This window comes from Ailuropoda melanoleuca, chromosome 1 (assembly GCF_002007445.2).
Source record: "Ailuropoda melanoleuca isolate Jingjing chromosome 1, ASM200744v2, whole genome shotgun sequence".
In the NCBI taxonomy this organism is placed as follows: Eukaryota; Metazoa; Chordata; class Mammalia; order Carnivora; family Ursidae; genus Ailuropoda; species Ailuropoda melanoleuca.
The window spans coordinates 4,768,567-4,788,935 of record NC_048218.1 but is presented as its reverse complement, the minus strand read 5'-3'; the positions used below and the strand labels follow the sequence as shown (position 1 = coordinate 4,788,935).

At 48.8% G+C, this 20,369-nt stretch overlaps 1 protein-coding gene across 1 annotated transcript in view; it reads right to left on the bottom strand.

Annotated features, from left to right (window-relative positions):
• Positions 1-20,369, bottom strand: part of DSCAM (DS cell adhesion molecule) — a gene marked incomplete at its 5' end in the record, with an annotated part of 727,362 nt that extends 706,993 nt beyond the window's left edge. Inside the window, one exon of the mRNA XM_034653984.1 lies at positions 20,333-20,369. Coding sequence (XP_034509875.1) covers positions 20,333-20,369 — 37 coding nt within the window. The remainder of the gene's footprint in view (positions 1-20,332) is intronic.

Below are 20,369 nucleotides of genomic sequence, written 5' to 3'. Positions count from 1 at the left end.
GCCTTCCCTGTGTGTCCAGCATGGCGATCTTGCTGCCTCCATCCCTCTCTGCAGTCTTGAGTTTTCTCTCTTCCCTGCGATTTTGCTAGGACCTCTAGAAGACCTACAAAAATGGTCTTCCTTCTTGCACCGTCATCAGTCTAGTGACAACGATTTTTTTTAATTAAGGTATTTTTTTTTATTGTTATGCCTCTAAGAATTGGTCAGAGTTGAAAATTGCAGGGCATGATGCTTGCTGACCTTTCTATCAATATGCACGTCCCAATCTTCCACAGGAAGAATGTCCTGCTATGCAGAGAGATATTGTCACTCCATGGGGAAAGAACAGACTAGAATTAGAGAGCAATGACATCAAGCCCCTAAGAGTTACAGCCCTGTAAAGAACATGCATTGACTTAATCATTCAATCAGCAAATACTTGCCGGGCACCCGCAGTGTTCAGGAACTCTCCTGGGGTCCAAGACACAGAGGCAAGCACAGCAGACAAGGTCCCTCCTTCCAGTCGGAGAAGACAGATAACGGACAAATAAACACATTATTGCAGGCACCCATAACTCACTGAGGAAACACAGAGTGAGGCAAAGAGGAGCAGAGTTACCTAGAAGGCCACTTTAGATCGTATGATCATGGGAGGCCCCTCTTATGAGCTGGTATCTGGGCAGAGGGCTGAATGAAGTGAAAAAGCAGACAGTGGAAAGTTCCAGGGTAGAGCATCCCAGGAAGAAAGGGCAGGGAGTGGGAAGGTGACTTGCTGAGCGTGTATAAGTTCGGCGGTCAGAGCAAGACCCAGAGCTCAGCGTGGCTGAAGAGGGGGCTGCATGGTGTGGCCAGCCTGAGCCAGACCCTGGAGGCCCTTCAAGTTCCAGGACGGAATGTTGAGCTTACGCTAGGGGGGATGGAACACATCCCTACAAGCTTTAAGCAGGGGGGTGGTGTGGTCAGATACACAATTTAAGCAGGTCCTGCGGCCACTGGGTGGAAACCCAACCGCGAGGTGCGAGCGTATGCAGACCGTCAGGTTGGCCAGGCACTGCGGAGTCTCCCCAGAGAGGACAGCAGTGTGAACTGAAGTGGAAGAAAGGGTCATGTTCTGGAAGTCAAGTCAGTGGGACCTGCTGGTGGTGCGCGTGAGTCGGGAAGGAAAGAGGGCCATCCAGAGTGACTCCAAGGCTCCATCCTGAGCGGTGGAGGAACGGCAATGCCCAACGTGGATGACAAAGACCTGGGACAGGAGCAGACGTGGGGAGAAAAATCCTGGAGCTCCCTGTTAGGTCAAAGCGTGAGATGCCTACAGGGCTTCTAAGGGGAGACGCTGAGTAGGCAGAGGACTGGAGGGTCTGAGGGGGGCTCAGAGGGGAGCTGCGGATGGAATTGCGAACATGGACCTCACCAGCATACAGATGGTATTTCATGCCTCAGCCTAAATTAAATCACAGAACGAGTAAGTAGAGATGGGGTTGGGGAGTCTGTGAACTGAGCCCTGGGGCACTGAGCCCTGGGGTACTGAGCCCTGGGGTACTGGAGAAGAGGCTGTGAAGACAACACAAAGGAGAAACCAGAGAGGGAGGAGACAAGCCTACAGAGTCCAATACCCAGGATTGCAGGGACGGTGTCTCAAGAGGGAAAGTGACCTGACCCTGTGTCAAAAGCTGCCGAGGATCTCACAAGATGAAGACAAGAAGGATGTGGGTCGTTGGTGACACCAACAGTGTCAGTGGATCTGGACAGAAGACACTGACGGGAGCGTGTCTGAGGGCCTGAGGGGCTGTAGACAGCCCTCCTCAAAGTATGTGCAGACCGGTGACCCGTCCCTTGTCTGCAGGGAGGCGAACGCTGAGGGCCCACGGCCCTAGAGCGTGATCCGTGGCCTCTATTCTCAGCCCCGAGGGGTACAGAGCGCCCCACGTACTGTGGAACTCACGGACCACGTGGCATGTAGACCAGTGTGGGTGTTCCGCGTGGACTGTGGGGCCGCACGCTGACCTGCGGCGCATGGACCCCAAACACAAGTCCCCACATCAGTGGGGCGAGAAGTACGGCCGCGCTACCGCCGTGGGGAGCTGTGCTCGAAACAGCGTCAGAGAGAGGACATGGGGGGAGGGGTGCGCTGCCAACAGGTTCGTCTGGCGGTGTGTCCGACGTGTCAGTGTGTCCTGAATGTCAGCGGGTTCTGCACGGTCGCAAGTCCTCGTGTCGGTGTGTTGACGGGAGAGAGAACGTCATGTGGTGTGTTACCCGAAGACGGGGAGTCGGGCCATGCCCGAGAAAAGAACACAGACGTGAGGCCAAAGTCCAGGAGGCAGCGCAACTGTGGGTATGGACGGCGGCCTCAGGCTTTGAGGGGAACGAGGCGGGTGCTTCCACGGTCAGGGGCGGAAGGCAGTGGACGCGGGTGTTGCGGAGCAAGACCTGAAATTAACCTCCGTGTTAAGTGCTGCCTCCAAACCGGGTAAAATCGGAAGGGCTACCAATGGCCAGGCCTCTAGTCCTCGCCTCTCGCTCTGCTCGCACAGACCAGCCCCCAGCCCAATCAGCCTCCCTGTCAGGGCACCAGGCACAGGCCCCGCTCAGCCCTGAGCGGCGGGGTGGGTTCTCTGCCACCCGTGGCCCTGCGGAGTTATTCCAAAAGGCCAACCACGTCCTCCGTGGGAACCGAGGGGCGCTCACCCTCGACAAAGCAAAGCCTTCTCCATGGCTCACTCTGTTTCTGAGCGTGGCCTTGAACCATGTGGATGTCTTATCCCGTGGGCCACGGGCATATGTGACCAAAATCTGGCCGCCGACCTCCTCCGTTCAGGGCTCAGAGTCAGCTGTCCCGTCATCCCCATAACTGAGTCCCTCACTACTGGTGAAGGGAAACTATCACACCAGGGCACAGACACAACACCATGATACACTGGGGGTGGGGAGAGGAGATATTCCAAGCAGTTCACTGGCTTCCTCTAGGTTCTCGGTGAAAGAATTGAGGTCATCGACTGCGAGCAGAAAAGGAAGGGGAGTCTGAGGTTCTCAGAGGAAGGAAATGGTGGAAAATAGTCTTCCCACAGAAAGAGGAAGCAACAGGCCATCAAGTGGGACTGAGGACAGATCTAAGGGCACTTGAGGTCCGTGGCCATAACTTCGGACCTCTCAGAACAGCCGTGCGTGTCTCTCCAGGCAGTTCAGCTGTTCCTCCGCCGTGGCAGAGTTGAGGCTGGGTTGGGTTTAATCAGGTGTGTCCTAAAGTCTCAAGTCTCTGAGGCAAGGCAAACTCAGGGTAAGCCCGAGCGGCAGGGTGAAAGGATCAGAGGGAATGCTGCCAGAGCGAAAACAGCAACGCCAGCTGTCAGGTGACTCACAGACAAGGCTTCCGGCATGGTCCACTGAAATCTGGAGGGTTTAATTTTCAATCCAAACACCATGGGAACAAATATGGAAAGACATGGGACAATGTGCCACAGGCTGGGAAGTGGTGGTAACTGGCGCTCGGTGGCACGGGACGGGCAGCGTGGGCTTGGGGCTCCTTCGCCAACTGAGCATCTGAGCTCAGGAAAGAGGTGAGATCCTAGAGATGCTGTGATTGAAACAAACAAACGCTGAAAATCCCGAACTATACCCACATTGTCACATTTTTCCAGCTTCTTCCTCTAAGAAAACTTAAGAAAGCCATCTGGCCCATCCCGACCGTCCGGCATAACCTGTATTTCCAGCTCTCCAGGTAAGTACGCCACTTCAACAGATGGGTGCGCTCAGGAGCCGGCCCAAATATCAGGAGCTCCTTAATGGACAAGCACAGGCAGGTAGTCAACGCAGGCGTTCCGGAGTTAGATTGCCCGGGTTCAAATCTTGCCTTCACCACTAGCTGGACATACGACTTTCAGAAAGCCTCTTCACCTTTACAAGAGGTGATGCACTTTGATTCCCCCCCCCCGAGGATAAAATGAGGCGTAGTACGAGTAAGTATCTCAAAGACTTGACCGCAGATCAAGTGAAATGATACAATTAAGCACTTAGCCCAGGGCCTGGCGTGTGGTCAGTGTTCCGTTGAGTATCAGCAATTATTATGAACAGGGTTGGTCAGCACGCCACACAACAGCAATTCTACAGGCACACGTGAGATATCTTCTCACCTCTCTGCGGTCGGGTCTTCCGTGGGACCAGAACTCAAGGTTAGCGAGGTGACCGCATGGACAGAAATGCAGGCAAACTTTGTGACAGGAGTCCAGCTGGGGGATCCAGGCCTTGACTCCCTTACCACCTCCAACCAGTGAACCCCAAGTGGTGACCCCAGGAGGCCGCACAGTCGATCAACAGCTCCACCAGCTAAGGGAAGCACGGGTCCGTCGAGCTCTGAGCACTGCCAGGGCTGGGCTCTTTTCATCACGTCTGGGTACTGGGGTTTCCTACACTCCTCAGAAGGCAAGTATGTCCTGTATGAGAAACTGGTTCGAACGTCACGTAAGCATCGAACAATAAGAACTTTGCCACGGTGTGGCAGGTGTATTCACACGCATGCACACGCACATTATCCTTATTTACTCTAAGTGTGAATGTCTGGGAAGTGTTTTCTCAACTCTTCAGGATACATGTCCCATGGACAAGCCAGCAAAATAATTCAGCTGTGCTGGTAAGACTCAGCCTTGTGTGCACGGAACTCTTTTGTGCCTTTTTTTCCTAACAGCCCAGTTGATGCTAAACTCACACCTGATAACCAGTCTTCGATTACCAACTTCAAAAACTAGTTTCATTCTAACATTTTGACCTGCGAGAACTGATGGTCTGTCCAGGACAAATGAAATGTAATGTACTTAAAAACAGATACACAATTTAAGCTTGGGGGCTGGGGAAGGTTCCACCACATACCACAAGCGGAATATAAATGTTACTCTTAAGCACACCGACAACAGAACGTGATGCCACGAAACAGCTCCAGCACTGAAGTGGATAAAAGTTAATTAACCTGTCCCTTACCTGCCTAACTTAGCGCGAGTGCATAAACCACGACTGACAAGGAAAAGTAAATGAATTTTCCCCCTTTATACACTCATTCTTCACAGATGATACTTAACTTTCTCAAAACAACTTTTTATGGCTCAACTTTTAAAGCAAATTTAACATCAACATTTTCAAAGTTTATTTTTTTTAAGATTTTACTTATTTATTCGACAGAGAGAGAGAACACAAGCAGAGGGAGCTGTAGGCAGAGGGAGAAGCAGGCTCCCCGCTAAGCAGGGAGCCTGATGCGGGGCTCAATCCCAGGACCCTGAGATCATGACCTGAGCTGAAGGCAGACGCTTCACTGACTGAGCCACCCAGGCGCCCCATTTTCAAAGTTTAAAAAAAAAATCAAATGAGTAAATACGGCTGTGTTTGAAGGATCTGGGGATGCTCACACGCGGCTATAACAGGGCCCTCGAATCAACGGGCCCCGTCTGACCACAGCCCACGTCCAACCTCTGCAAACCCTGGTGTCTTATTCTGCAAAACTGATGCTGGAAGTGCTTTCTCACTGGACGTGTGAGGAGGCACGGCATCGTACAGCGGTGCGGGTCTGTACCCCGACCTGGGCTCACACCCGGTTCTGCCATTTGGCAGCTGTGTAACCCGCAGCACACCGTCTAGCCCCACCTTACCGTGGTAATAGTGGTAAGAATGCCTGCCTCCCAGCTGTGGGCATTATAGGTACTACTATAAACTCTTCAAGTCGTACCTGGCATCTTAGCAATTAGTAATGCCCGTAATTGCCACTGACATAATCATCAGTCTTACTACCAAGAAACACATCAGCTACGCGTAGACAGTAAGCCAAGTGCCTGCACGCTTTAGATGCTCAGTACATGTGAGTTTCCTCTTACTTTCATTTTCATATGAGAAGAATTACAAGTAGAATTTCATTCTTCAAAGAAAATCAAAAGATTGTAACCTGGGGCGCCTGGGTGGCACAGCGGTTAAGCGTCTGCCTTCGGCTCAGGGCGTGATCCCGGCGTTATGGGTTCGAGCCACGTCAGGCTCCTCTGCTATGAGCCTGCTTCTTCCTCTCCCACTCCCCCTGCTTGTGTTCCCTCCTCTCGCTGGCTGTCTCTATCTCTGTCAAATAAATAAATAAAATCTTTAAAAAAAAAAAAAAGATTGTAACCTGTTACAAATGATATCGCACACAGGGCGCCTGGGTGACTCAGTCCATTAAGCGTCAGGCTCTTGATTTTGGCTCAGGTCATGATCTCAGGGGCATGAGATGGGGCCCTGCACTGGGCTCCACGCTCATCTGGGGGGGGGGTGTCTGCCTGAGATTCTCCCTCTTCCTCTGAACTTCCCCCCCCCACTTGTGCTCTCTACATAAATAAATAAAATCCTTTAAGAATGATATTGCACATTTCTCAGAGTAAGGGAGATGTGAAAATATAACCAGGTATTTGGTCCGTATATTGTCATTAATTCTGTGGTCCCAGCTGTTCTCAGGACAAGGTATGTGGGACAGATGATACCTGTATCATCTTCTGGCCTGTCCTTAAATGCAAATGCTGAAAGTTCCAGCCAGAATCAAACGTGCACACATTCTGATAGAAAAAAAAAAATACATATCCTAAATGGTGATGTTTCTAGTAACTGGACGACCCCCACTATAAAAACGTAAAGGGGGAAGAAAGGGACAGGGTGTAAAGAGAAATCCCACTACCACTATGCTCCTGGGACCACCAAGTAAGCCAAGGCGACCTCCTGTCCTTTAGGTGAAATCCATCCATGGCGGCCTGGCCATCAGTACTTTGCACTCACGCTCTTTCCAACTCATCTCAAGAGGACGTTTCGTAAGCATTCATTCAACCCATCTCCAAGTCACCTGGACGAAAGTTCCAGGCGTGGAAAAGCAGGATGAACCCCAGTACATTAAGCCGTACTGCTGACAACCGAAACACACAAAAACAAAATGGTGGAACCCTCTTTTCAGGAAATACACACTTGAAACAAACACAGAGAACATGGCTCCAGGACCAGCACACACACAAGCAGCCCACGCTCACGTGACCCTCAGACTGGGAGGAAAGCAGCAGGGAAGGTGTCACCAGGACGGAGCCAAAGGCCTGGCTAGTGGCCTTGGCAGCCCCACAGCTGCCTCCGGGCAGGCAAGGGGTGCTCCCTGCCCTCCCAGCGCTTCTCCCATCCCATGTCTTCAAATAATTGGTGCTTCCTAACTAGGGTTTCCACATTTCCCAGAGGCCTCTGCAGCCCAGCCTCTGCCTGGGAGAACAGGTTACAGAAATACCCCTCTCCCTGGTACCACGCAACGAAGGATTTGCAGTGCTTTGAAAACAGAAACCCACATCTTCAGCAAGAGCAGGCCTCCGTCAGCCAGCGGCACAGGGTGCTTCAGACACAGGGTAACCAGGCGAGAGAAATGCATTCCGAGCGCTTTGCACACAGGATTAATCGAATTATAATTTAATCATCTGATCAAACACTAATTAGCATAATCACTTGAGGGGAAAAAGGGCTGGAGGAACACCTCGGCACTCCTGTTCTTAGTGACTTGGCCCGAAAGGGGATATGGATTTGGTTTTCTTCTTTATGCGTGAAAAAATTAAAAGCGGATAGTAAATAAAGCTTAATGAAGGACAAGTATTAGCAGCGATGACTTTGGTAGCCCAGGAATTATAACTGCGATTCAGAACATCTTCCTTCTTGCTGTCTCTCCAGGGCCACCGCGGCATCCACAGAGAAGCACAAACCTGATATTCTCGTGTGGGAACTAAGGCCCACACTCTTCAACTTAGGGTTGCTCACCACTGACATTTTGGAGCAGATCATTATTTATCGCGGTGGGAGAGGGGTGTCTGTGCTGCGCATTATGGGACCTTAAGCAACATCCCTGGCCTCCAGAGCCTGCAGCATCCCCTCCCCCACAAGAATTGTGACAACTGGAAACGACTCCAGATATGGCCCATTGTCACTTGGGGGGGGGGTGAAATTGCCCCTGGTTAGAACCACTGATTTCACAGACGACCACAATTTGTCAAGATCATACCCCTTTTCAAAATGATCAAATCATAAAAGGGCGGGGGGGGTCTTTTATTTCCATTTGCCAAAAATAATGAACCTAAAATAATAGCTCCACAGAGTTTACTTGCTGTCTCGTGGCTCTGTTTAGAGCTTCACGAGAACCCAGAAGGCCAATGCCTGGACCCTCTGGAAGAATATTTAAATACGAGCCTCCCCCCACGCAAAGATCTCCAGACTTCCATGGGCACCCCTGAGTGGGTCACCCACAAGCTGAAAGGACCCTGTCCCTTCACCTGCCCATGGGAGAGGAAACCCCCTGCAAAATCAGTAGAGCCCATGGAGGCCCCAGACCCTGGGGCAATACAGCTCTCTTCCCACACTCTCGTGTGCACGGAGGTTTGGGTATTTGCTTCAGTTTCCAAGGACAGAGAGAGGAAGGTGAAAATAACGACAAGGGACTAAGTGCAGAAAGCCTCTCTGGTCCTTGCAAGTCCATCTCCACTGCAGGTGGCTCCCTGCACGGCCCAAAGCGGCTAGCCCATGAGACACTCCAGCCCTAACGATGCTCATGCTTGCAGAGAGAGGCAAATGCCAGGAACCGAAGGGGAAACACTCTACACTTACTACAGCATGTAATAAATATTTTCTACGGGTTAAGGTGATTTACTCTAATAATAAATCTGAGTCACACAACCTCTCATTTGTGTTTCTTCTAAGGAAAGTGTTTAACCATTTACAATGACTCGTGAGTCTCTCGCAGATCATTAAACTTGATGATGGAAATATTTATGCCCTTCCCATGGGGGAGAGATCAAGAGAGAGTGACCTATGCCGGTACGAAATTTTAAAGAGAACAGTCTGTACAAACTGCGGCGGGTTTGAGAACTCCAGATCAGAGAGGGACTGGGAGCTATTTTAGACGAGATCTTCTTCTGCGAACTCCCTCCGCAGAGCTGCTGACTTCCTAGCACAATGCCCCCCTTTTAAAGGAAGGTAGGAGTAGGAGCCTATTGTTGCAAAGTAACGGGGTCTCCCCTAATTCCTGTAGTTCTGAGTAAGCAGAAATCACATTTCTTCAGCCTGTGATGCCTTTCATACCGTTTTCTTCTAAAGCGAAATATCAAAACAGCCGCTCTGAAAGATAATCTCTTCAGTGAATCACAATAAAATAGCCAAAGCATTATAACATCAAACTTGTTTAAGATGCCTAGGAGGGAAAGTTATTTTTAATATTATCTAAAATAAGATCTCAGGACACAAAAGGATATTTTTTAAGGCTCTGAATTTAGGCCTCTCTCCAGCACACATTCAAGTCTATTTTAGTTCAAAAATCAAGGACACGGTGTTTTGAAAGGATTATTCTGCCACTAGTAATTGTCCTCAATTTTATCATACATGTGACAAGGTCTAAAAATGCATATATGTCCTGATACGTCATTTTCTCTTTTTATGACAACTTGGCATGACAGCACATGCTTCATGTGATAAATACGGTCAATTCGGAGTCATCTGCCTCAAAGAAGGAGGCAGAGACCAAGAAAACCCAAAAGAGCACAGGATCCCCAAGTGGTTTGTTTTATCTGACTCTGGAAGGAGACTGAGCACCGATATTTGAATGAAGGCATATGTCATGTTCCCGGGTTGGCACCGAAGCCAAGCCTCAAACTGCAAACAGATCTATTTTCCTGTCCTGCCTCAATCTGCCCTCGCTCATCTCTCAAGATTGCTCAGTACAGTCACCCACTCGGTTTCACACTGTTGCCTTCCTGCTCAGAGCAATGGGACTACAGGTAGGTTTCAAAGGGCTTCTCCGCTAGGGCTCCAGCTGCTGGCACGGAAGGGGTCAACGTGAGAAAACAAAAGGGAGCCAGGTCCAAATGCAAAGCACATGCTAGCAATAAACCAAAACCTCCAAGGAGCTCTAACAATAAGGAAAAAAGGCATGCAGATACATGCACACACACATATATATATGTTTAGATGCAAATGACTCCCAAGCTACTAGCACCCAAATCAGAAGTGCCCCTGATGGGGTCACACCTCCCCCTACTCAGGGTCTTCCCTGTTTCCAGCTTTTACCACCATCTCTCCCCCAACCTGCCCAAATCCGTATGATAGTCAATGACTGACTAGCCCCACACACATCCACCCCCGCCAATAAATCACTACTCAGTACGGAGTTCACCAGGAACTGAAGTCCACTTGAAACTTCACTGGGTTGGCTTTCTAGCCAGTGTCCGGCCCTCTACGTCCAACAGGGGCCAGGAAGCCCCTTAACAAGTGTGTGTGTTTCCAGAGGTGGGTTACGGGCACCTGGATCAGAAAAATAAGGCCATTTCCTAAACCACGCGTACCCCAGAGTGGCAGAACCAGCCTTTCCCGCGGTCAGAGCCAGGAAACTATATAAACTATAACTGAGTTTCTGCACAATGTTGGGGGCCGATGGTGGTGGGGTAAAGATGGCAAAGGTACACATTGGAAGGAGACCTGAGAACCTTTTCCAACTATAGCCCATTCCCAAAATGGTGCCAGCATTATATTCTCAAAAACAAGACTCTTGAAGGGACCAACTCTCCAGGAAATTTCCTTAACTTCTTCCTCTCTGCTCCAGCCCACGTGGGCACTGAGAACCAGTGGCCTTGGTCCATAGCTGAGAAGGTCCAGAAGGAGGCACGTTATTAGAACAGGGTGCCAACGTGTGAACAGACTGTGCCTAGAGGCAGCCTGCCTCCTCCTTCCTCCCGTCTGTTCCTGCTATCCTTACACAGGGGCTGATGCAGCCCCTTTCTCCGTTTTTGGTCTTCCCATAACCTTTATTCCCAATGCCTCTAAGCACCTGATGCCACCGAAGCCCGGAGCGTACTCTCCCACTCCCTCATCAGCGATGGGGCAAGCAGGAGAATGAGGGGTCTCTTGTGACCATAAATAACAAGGGGGGTGGTTAGGGCTGGTGACATGAGACGCCACAAGACACAGATAAACCACCTATCAAAGTAATTGCCCAAGACAAATACCAACATCATGTGTAGGTCAAAATTTTTCTTCCCAGCGTTCTAGGTAAATATCCATTGAGTCTGCTGTAAAACAGTAGCCACCGAAGATTTAATAGGTATTGATTTGGGGGAGTCAAAATACGCATGCACGTGTCTGGTGATTAAACATCCTGCTTGCTTTCTGCGCTCATGTCAAGGTGCCAGATGGGAACTGCTAACCCAGGTTTCACCAACTTGAATAATTTATGAAAGAATAATTCTTTTCCTTAGAGAGCATTTCACATTTGTTCTACATTTCTTGTTCACTGGCCACCAGAGAACCAAATTGGCTACCTTTGCAGAAACTGCAATGACCAGGTCCAGGTTGGGTGACAAATGAACCCTGAAGCCCTCTCTATGGTCTCAAGTTGCCTGAGTTATAGTTGGGGGTCTTCAGCTCACCCCTGAAGTCTCACATGTAATATTACAAAAAGCGTTGTTGTTTGTACCCGAGCCACTACACATCAGTGGTTAAAAATGCTCTACAGCCAATATTAACAAGTAAACACTGTAATTAAGCAGGCTGGGATTCGGGGTTTCTGGTGTCCTGTGGGAACCCAAGATCAAATCAGGCCACAGTGGAGAGAAGAAATGAATCTTGGGTCTCTCTAATGAGAAAAGATGTTTACTCAAAAGTTTCCACAGCATAACTCAGGTCCTTTATGTAGGGAAAAAAAAAAGGAATAAAATTTAAAAACACACAGAACTGCAGTGGTTCTAATTACCTTTGGACTTTGTTTCTGTCTTAGGACATAATCACAGAAATCTTGCCATCACCCTGGAGTCCAATCAGTGAGTGAGGAAGCAGAGATTTCATGAGGGACGTCAATGGTTTACTCAATATTAGGAAAAGGCATAATTGGTGAGGGTCTCCACTGCCACGGGCCATTTCACACGGCCCGGCTCCACAGCGTGTGACGTGGGCCACCTTGGCAAGCATCCTGCCTGCTGGGGGTTCTAGTCCCAGCTGAACGTGGTCCTCACGGAGGTCCCCCGAGGATGCACAGGGCACCTGGGGACCCTGAGATCGTCAAGACCTTCACTGGGAGTGTTATAACCACTGCAGCTTCACAGAAATATCTGGTAATTGGAGAGTTTGGTATCTGGAAAAAAGAACTCTAAATTTTCACTGTATTTGTGCATAGCGGACAACAGGAATTACTTAAATTCTGTGTAAAATAAAGCTTAGGGGCGCCTGGGTGGCACAGCAGTTAAGCGTCTGCCTTCGGCTCAGTGCGTGATCCCGGCGTTACGGGATCGAGCCCCACGTAAGGCTCCTCCGCTATGAGCCTGCTTCTTCCTCTCCCACTCCCCCTGCTTGTGTTCCCTCTCTCGCTGGCTGTCTCTATCTCTGTAGAATAAATAAAAAATCTTTAAAAAATAAAATAAAATAAAGCTTAAAACTATTTCCTGGTTCCTCGTCTCAATATTAAAAGAGGCAAGACTCACATTAATCAAAATCAGTAATTGAATAGTTCACGTCTCCTTCCGCCACCTCAGCAAACATGTGCATTCTGCAGTCTGGAGACGATGGCCACAAAATGGCCCATTTTACAGATGCTTCTTCACAAGACAAAAGGCAAGTGCTTTTCACAGGGTCCCTGCTCCGGGGGTTGGTCAGGACGTGGCTTTTGTTCAAATCTCCAACCTGTAAACCAGCAGTATTTCCATACAAAATCAAGAGTTCTACTCTCAGTAGAAAATAAGGCCCACGTGAGACTAGTAAAACCAAAATGTTGCAAGGAACAGACACCCTAGGAAGGAAGACTAGTTCATTGTTAAGAGCAGGTGTGTTCTCTCTTCTTTGTCCTGTAACACGTTTATGTCCACCAAGCGGCTGGTGGTGACTTGGCCTCCCCACCTGGCCTGACCATTTACGAGAGTGGATAGAACAATTTAAATCTCCAGAATTTAGTCTCTGATTAACGTGGAGGGAACTGTGATCATCACAAGAGCCTCAATCTGAACCCCTCTCTCAGTAATTGCTGCGCTACAAATAAGCCTGCGGATTCGGCCCTCCCACTTTCTGTGGCTGACCACTTGCAAGAGGGGCAATGTGCACTGCCCAGCGAGTATCTGTGGCCACACAGCACGCTCCACACCCTCCCTGCACTCCCTGTTCAGGCCTGCCCAGGCCCAGTTTCCAAACAATGTACACACCAGCTCCCCACCCCACCTCCAAGTCTTAAACCCAGGGAGCGTCTCTAGAACATTCTACAGCATCCAAAGAGATTTCTCAGGACCTCAGCAAGGGTTGGTATGTCTTTTTTTTTGTCTCCTCCAAAAATTCTGTACGGTGCTGGGGAGTTAGGGGAAGCCGGCATTCGGTGTGGAGGTGATCTCTCGCGTTTTCCATTCTTTCTCTGTCTCAACCACTGCATTTAAAAACGGCGTTCTATAAATAGGACTGCTTGCTCACTCTTAAATCTTACTCACTGTTGTCTGTGTAAAAATAACTTAAATAGGGATGCGGGCAAGATTTATTAATCTCTGTCATTCTGTCTCTCTGTGCAGGAGCCCCTTCCTTCCTCTTATCTCGACAAATATCTTGTTGACCCCATTCCTTCCTCCCTTCTCTGCTAAACTAGGATATATATTTCCATATTCCGGGGGGCTTAAAGACCAAAAACTCACCCAGCCGAAAGACTTTTTTTTTTTAATACCGTAGTTATTGATCAACATAGAACAAATACAGATCTCCAAATATCAAAAAATAGTAAATATTGTAAACTATGACACCTAATCTGACTCTTGCCTTTAAACAAAAGTCAAAATTTCAATAATGAATAAAACGTATTCCTTTCATGTTACTTTGATGAAGAAAAACTCTTATATTTGGTTCTGCTGCAAAATGAGAAAAAAAGAGATAACACTAAGAAACTCATAAATCAAGGGGATACTTAAGAAAATAGTAATGTGATTTTTTTAAAGACAATTAAGGGCTAAGAAAGGGAGCTCTGTTTGATGTCCCGGGTGGCTCTTTGACGAAGAAATGAATTCCCAAGAGTCCCGAGGGAAACCTCTGTCGATTTCGTGTTTCTGACCGGCTCTCAGGAGGCAGCAGGGCGGCAAATGTTGCGTAGGATTTCTGAATCGTGCCCTTGGCAGCACACACTTGAGAACAAGGGGGCCGGTGTATTTATGGACTTACTTTCTGGGACATTTGACGCAATGCACGTCAAGAGGTGCGCCTAAGGCAACTTTCCACCATAACGTCCCCGTGATAGAGTCCCAGCGCCTATTCCACACGTGAATCCATTTTGGAAAAGAGAGAAAAATGCCCAGGAAGCATTTCTAGCAAATAAACGCTTGTATAACCATGAGGTTCGTGCGTCAGAACGAGATGCGGGAGCCCAGGAATCCACACAGCTGCTTATGTTCCTTTCTCACCATGGTTTAGAGACTGGGGCCCAGAAGGAGCGAAGGAGAGGTGAAGCGAGGGCGGCAGAGAGGTGTGTGGGAGAGAGAAGGGGAGGGGAAGGAAGGAAAGAAAGAGGGCTCTGCCTGTCATCTGTCCCTTCAGTCACTCAGTTAGCCGACATCTATTTACACCTACTCCATACAGGCTCTCTGCATAGTGTGTCTAAACTGTGGACCTTACCTTCTAGAGACGGGGACAGTCACAGGCCAAATAAGCACCCAAGAAATAAACAGTTATGGACTACCCCAGACACTGTGGGGAGAATGGCCAAGGTTCTATGAAAGAGGATAATGAAGGGACCAATCTGGGGGAGCAGGTCTCTGAATGCAGCCCTGCCCAACATCCTGGCCAGAAGCTCTCTAACCTCTGAGCCAGAAACCAATCATCTACCTGCCCCGTGGTACTTCCCGCCTGCCCCCTTGGTGGATGGTGTCACCTGAAGAAGGCACCCTGTTGGCTACACTCTGCGAATTCAGAACTGGGCACATGTCGGCTGCTGGAATCTTCCATTCCCACTGCCTTATCTTAACCCATAAATTCAGGGAGGGAAATGCAACTTTGAATTTTCTTCTATTTTCAACACATTAAAAAGAACACAAATATGGGGGGTAGGGAGACAGAGGATGGGAATTTCTGTGCCCAGTTCTCTGGGAGGTGAAGAGTTAACGCGGGCCCAGGTGAANGAAATGCAACTTTGAATTTTCTTCTATTTTCAACACATTAAAAAGAACACAAATATGGGGGGGGAGGGAGACAGAGGATGGGAATTTCTGTGCCCAGTTCTCTGGGAGGTGAAGAGTTAACGCGGGCCCAGGTGAACAGGTGCTGCCCAATTTGCCTGGGGGAGCGGGGAGGGGGCTCCCGGCCACAGGGCCCTTGTGGCAGTGAGACAGACCGACTGCAGAGGCGCGGGAGCGGCAGCATCACCCCTGTCTCCATCAGCAGGAGGAGAAGCAAGCAGCGCCTCCTGGAATGACATTGGAAGGTCAGCCAATCAGGCACGGGGCTGCTCCTGGAGCTGCCACGTCCAGGAGGAGAGGCACACGCGCCTGGGCCGGGCTCCCCCGCCAGTCTGGAAGGGGCTATGCAAATGCACCTTCCTCTCTGTGCACCTTTGAGGTTTCACAACCGTGCTGCGAACGGGCCCTCCTTTGTAAAATCGGAAACAAAGCCGGCCGGCCCCTGCTTCCCTGCCCTGGCCTTCGCTCTGCTCCCTGACAAGTGCACCGAGCCACGGGAGGCAGGGCCCTGGGGCTGGAGAAAACCGCGGGGAGGAGAGNAGAAAACGCGGGGAGGAGAGCCTCCGATCCCCGCACACAGCAGTGCTTCCCCCGGAGGCGGCGGGCTCCCCGCTCAGCTGAAGAAGGCAGGCTGCACCGGTCTGTGAGGTTTGCCGCCCACTAGTGTCCTATGGCAGGGACACAATTGACATGCAGGTAGCACCGCCTCTCCAGTCTCCTAGGCCGGCCGCTGGGGCCGGTCACCAAGAGCCGGCGTGCACTTCCGCCCGCAGCCGAGATGCCCAGACGCGGCTGCCTGCACGAGAACGCCCCCGGGCCCTGCCCACCCTGCCGGCNAGATGCCCAGACGCGGCTGCTTGCACGAGAACGCCCCCGGGCCCTGCCCACCCTGCCGGCTGCACCCCACACAGGCAAAGCGAGAAAATGCTANTGCCCAGACGCGGCTGCCTGCACGAGAACGCCCCCGGGCCCTGCCCACCCTGCCGGCTGCACCCCACACAGGCAAAGCGAGAAAATGCTACTGCATGCCGTGCCTACGCTAATCCTGAATGCACCGTCTCCACCGCCTGTCCATTACTGAGGAGGCACGTTCACAGTAGCACCCCGAGAACTCGGCTAATTTTGTGAAATTCGGATGCCATCGATTTTGTAAATGTGTCCACGGAGAGATCCATCCTTTAATTTTTCAAACATAAATATCTAGTCTCCTGCAGTGTTCACAGGTCTCTCCTTATAAAATGACCTTCTCCATCTCTCTCTCTCCTCTCTCTCTCTCAGCCCAAAATTTTACATCAAGTTTCAACGCATATTGCCTGAGTCCCTTCAGAAAATCCTCACTGCCTCTCATCTCAAACACATCAGTGATAAAACACTTCGACAGCTACGTGGAGGTCCAGGAATTGGGGATTCAGATTGGCAATTTTCGGGGGTCAAAATTATTTCCCCTTACCAGTATGCTGCATATTGTCCCCATTCTGCCCCGCGGTCCCTGATTCCCGGAGGCAGCAACGAACTGTGGTCATGACAAAGTAGCATCCAGGAGGGAGTCGAGATGTAGAGAAGGACGGGTTGGCATATATTAACGGTCTACGTGGCATCTTGTTTTCCTACAGAGGGCATCTGGCAGGGACACACAGCTTAAGAGACCTAGAAATTTCAGGTAGGCTCTGAAATTCTGAGATAGAATTTGAATCTGCTTAATAAGAACAGGGGAGGGAAAGGAGGGCAGGAGGCCCTGAAATTATTCACCTAATGACACTGATTACTTGCGTATATTTACATGAATAAAATACAAGTCATTTTAAAAGCCCTCAAGGAGCATTTGTACTCACAAAGGTCTACTCCTAAATTTAAATAAAACGTCCTGTTTGCAGTAAGAAACATCCTGTGGCGTTGAACTGGCGAGGCCCACCAGGGGCTGAGCCCCGATCTCCATTCTGATAAGCACCTGTCTCTCTCCCATCACCCACCTTCTCAGCTCCATGAGCTCCATGAAAACAGCAAAGCGGCAAAGGTCAAGATTCCAAGGCTCAGGAAAAGGTGTCAGGGACGTGTGTGCACATCCAAAGAGATGCAAAGATACTGGCAAAAGCGTATTATAGGTAATAAATATGCTTATTGTTTATCATTCTGTTTCTCCAGAGGCTTGTCTCTGCTTTTAAGAAGAATCTGACACTCAGATGTGCTCAGTGGGGTTAAAACCACGAGAAATTGTGCTCAAACACAATGCAGCATGATCCTGTCCCAAGGAGACACCCAGGGACGTGTGTGTGGCTGTGTGTCTGCACGTTCATGAACCCAGATTCCTTGCACTGTAACCGAAGGTCTCCTGCGAGTATTTCCAGAACACTGCAGAACAAGTTGACTGCTTTAAACATGATGACAGCACCTGATCAGGTTAGGTAATTCATTCAAGGGTTTAACCCATTAAGGCACGGCTCTCTCACTTGTCACCCAAAACACGGTCTGCAGCCTGTCCAGCAACCATGCTTTTATTAAGAAATAAACGTACAGCCCATGACATCAGTAGGAAAAATGCTGTTGCCTACTGTGAAAATGCAGATGCCCAAGTGTCATTCTTATTTCGTTAGCGCCCCCAAATATCAAACTGCATAATCTGTTACAAATAGATTTTTTTTAAAATCATGTCAGACATTTTGCTGTTTGAGGCCTAGCGGTAATCAGCTTAGGTATTAGAATTCATAGATCTTTTATCACACACATTCAGGAATTTTTCAAAATTAAGGTAGACCAAACTATGAGAGTTGGGGGAAAAAAAAAAGGAAAAAATTTTTCAACAAGTTTCATTCAGATAAGAACCATCTGATTTCACATTTTTGAAATGTGGTCCTATGAACAGACAGCATTCCAAATTGGACCCTTAGTCTATTTTCACATGACCGTATATTTTATGATCCTTTGCACAGTAGGCATTGAACATCATTCATTGAGAAAGTCTTTAAAGCTAATTCCNGCTCTACAGTCGGGCCTTTCTTTTTTTTTTAATTTTTTTAATGCTTGGTCATATAAAGGGAGTGCCATTTTTATATAAGAGTTCCACAGCTTTCTGATAGATAGCATCAGGCCACATAATACAGCCATGTAAAATATTCATTTGCATGTACAGCCTTATATGGTGAAATCTACCTGTGTGCATTACAGTCCCAATAATGGTGATTATCAATCAACTTTAAAGGTCTTAAAAAATGTGTAAGAAGATAATGTCCCCCCCAAAAAAGGAGACTGTGCTCACACATATGCACAGACATAGTCTTTGCATGTATTTTCCATGTAGAATATTTGAGGTTATACACAATTTTCTCACTATGATTCTCTTGTGATTCTTTTAGTATGAAAATTAATTTTTTTTAAGGCCACACACACTCACAGCATCCCTGTATCAGAGACGGTACCAGAAATTCTTCCATACTATTTTTGTCGCCTCTCACCGTGAAACTGTAAAATAGGAACTGATTGGCACTCAGTCTTCCACCAGCCTGAAACACATACTTCCCAATAGGATGGCGATTTCATTTCCTCCTATGATCCTGGCCTTTCCAAGGAGCCCAGAGATGGACGCCCTGACAGGCGAGACAGGCCGTCAAGGCTTGGAGGCACGGGAAAGATGTCTGTGATTTTTGCGTTTTCTCCGAGTTCACATTAGCAGAGCAGTATAAAGGGCCGACCTTCCTGATGCCTCACCACACATTAGCTACGGCAGATCTCTCCCCCAAGGTAAATTCCCACAAGGCTGCAGAAGAGGCAGAGTGCCCTCTGGGAAAGATGGGGTCATGTCAGAACTTGTTGCGAATCTCTCCTGCTGGGAAGCCTCCAAATGAAAGTTTTGAACACTTTGCTTTAGGTTATATTACAGAGCAAAGCATCATTTCCATATTAATTTCAGGAGCGCCTTTTTCAGCTCCACCTTTTCTTAGTCATCATTTTTTTTTAATTTTACAAAGTTTATGCGTTTCCTCTGGCCTGTCTGTGTGATGATTCCTAGGATGCTATCTAGACAGGCAAAGAAAATGCACCCCTATGCAGCTAACACTCAGAGCTTCCCTGTGCATCTTCCAAGAAAATCTTAGAGCCTTCCCTTGGCTTCTGGCATTTTCTCACCAGGGTGAGATTTCCTCCCTCCCACCCCCACCCCCACCCCCACGCTCGCTCTCTCTCTCCTGGGTAGGGGATTCTGCTTAATGGTTTAATTTTAACTGTCAGCAAGTCATACATATTATGCAGATTTGTGTTCCAAAATTTGAAATGGGAATTTAGGCTGTAGCTAGCTACTCCCAGTCAATGCCAAATGATGACAATTTCCCCCAGTTCCCAAATGAGAGGAAGCCATTCATACATGAAGTTCGTATTTACGCGGTGACAGGCGACCCAAGGTGCAATCACACTTACTAATTGGGTCTGACTCAGGCAAGAGCAAGAGCTTTCCAAATCCCCAGGAAGAAAGCATTTCAAAATGTAATATTGGTGGGCGCAAGGAAAGGAATGCTATTTACGATATTCACTGATGTCATTTGTACAACTGTACAGGTGTTTTTAAAAATTTGTCAACATCTCAGATGATGTCATGCTTATGAGTGCATATTTTTACATAAATGACTGTGAGGAATGTGTAGTACCCAGAAGGTTGGGGGGGAGGGGGGTGGAGGGACAGATCTTTCTTAAAGGCTTCATCGCTGCCGGGGATGAAATGTAGCAGATTTAAAGCCCATCTTTTAAAAGCTCAAAAAGCTTTGCATGTGAAAGCAAGTGTTCTTAATTGACCCTCCACCTGCCCACACTTGGAATGTCACGTCCCTTTGAGGTTGTAATGTGTCAAAGCGGCGATCTTCCAGGTCTCTCCTCCTCTCGCCAAACCTGGTTTATTCTGAATGAGGTAGCTATCTGGTACTGGAGTTAGCTCGGAGCTGTCACTTTGCTAGGTAAGCTCCTTTAAATGATTACAGAGCAATCCGCCCCCCCCCCCCGGCCTCTCTACATTGCCTCCTCTCCTCCCCAAAGAAATAAAAATATTAAAAAAAAAAAAGAAACGCATGACAATTTAAGCACAGATGGGGGGAGAAGAAGGGAAAGACTTCCCCCATGCACCCAATGCCCCCACACTCCGGTCCATACAAGCAATGAAATTCACCACAAACCAAAAGGCTCACCATTCGCGAAGCTCTGGAACAAGGAGAGAGCCAGTAT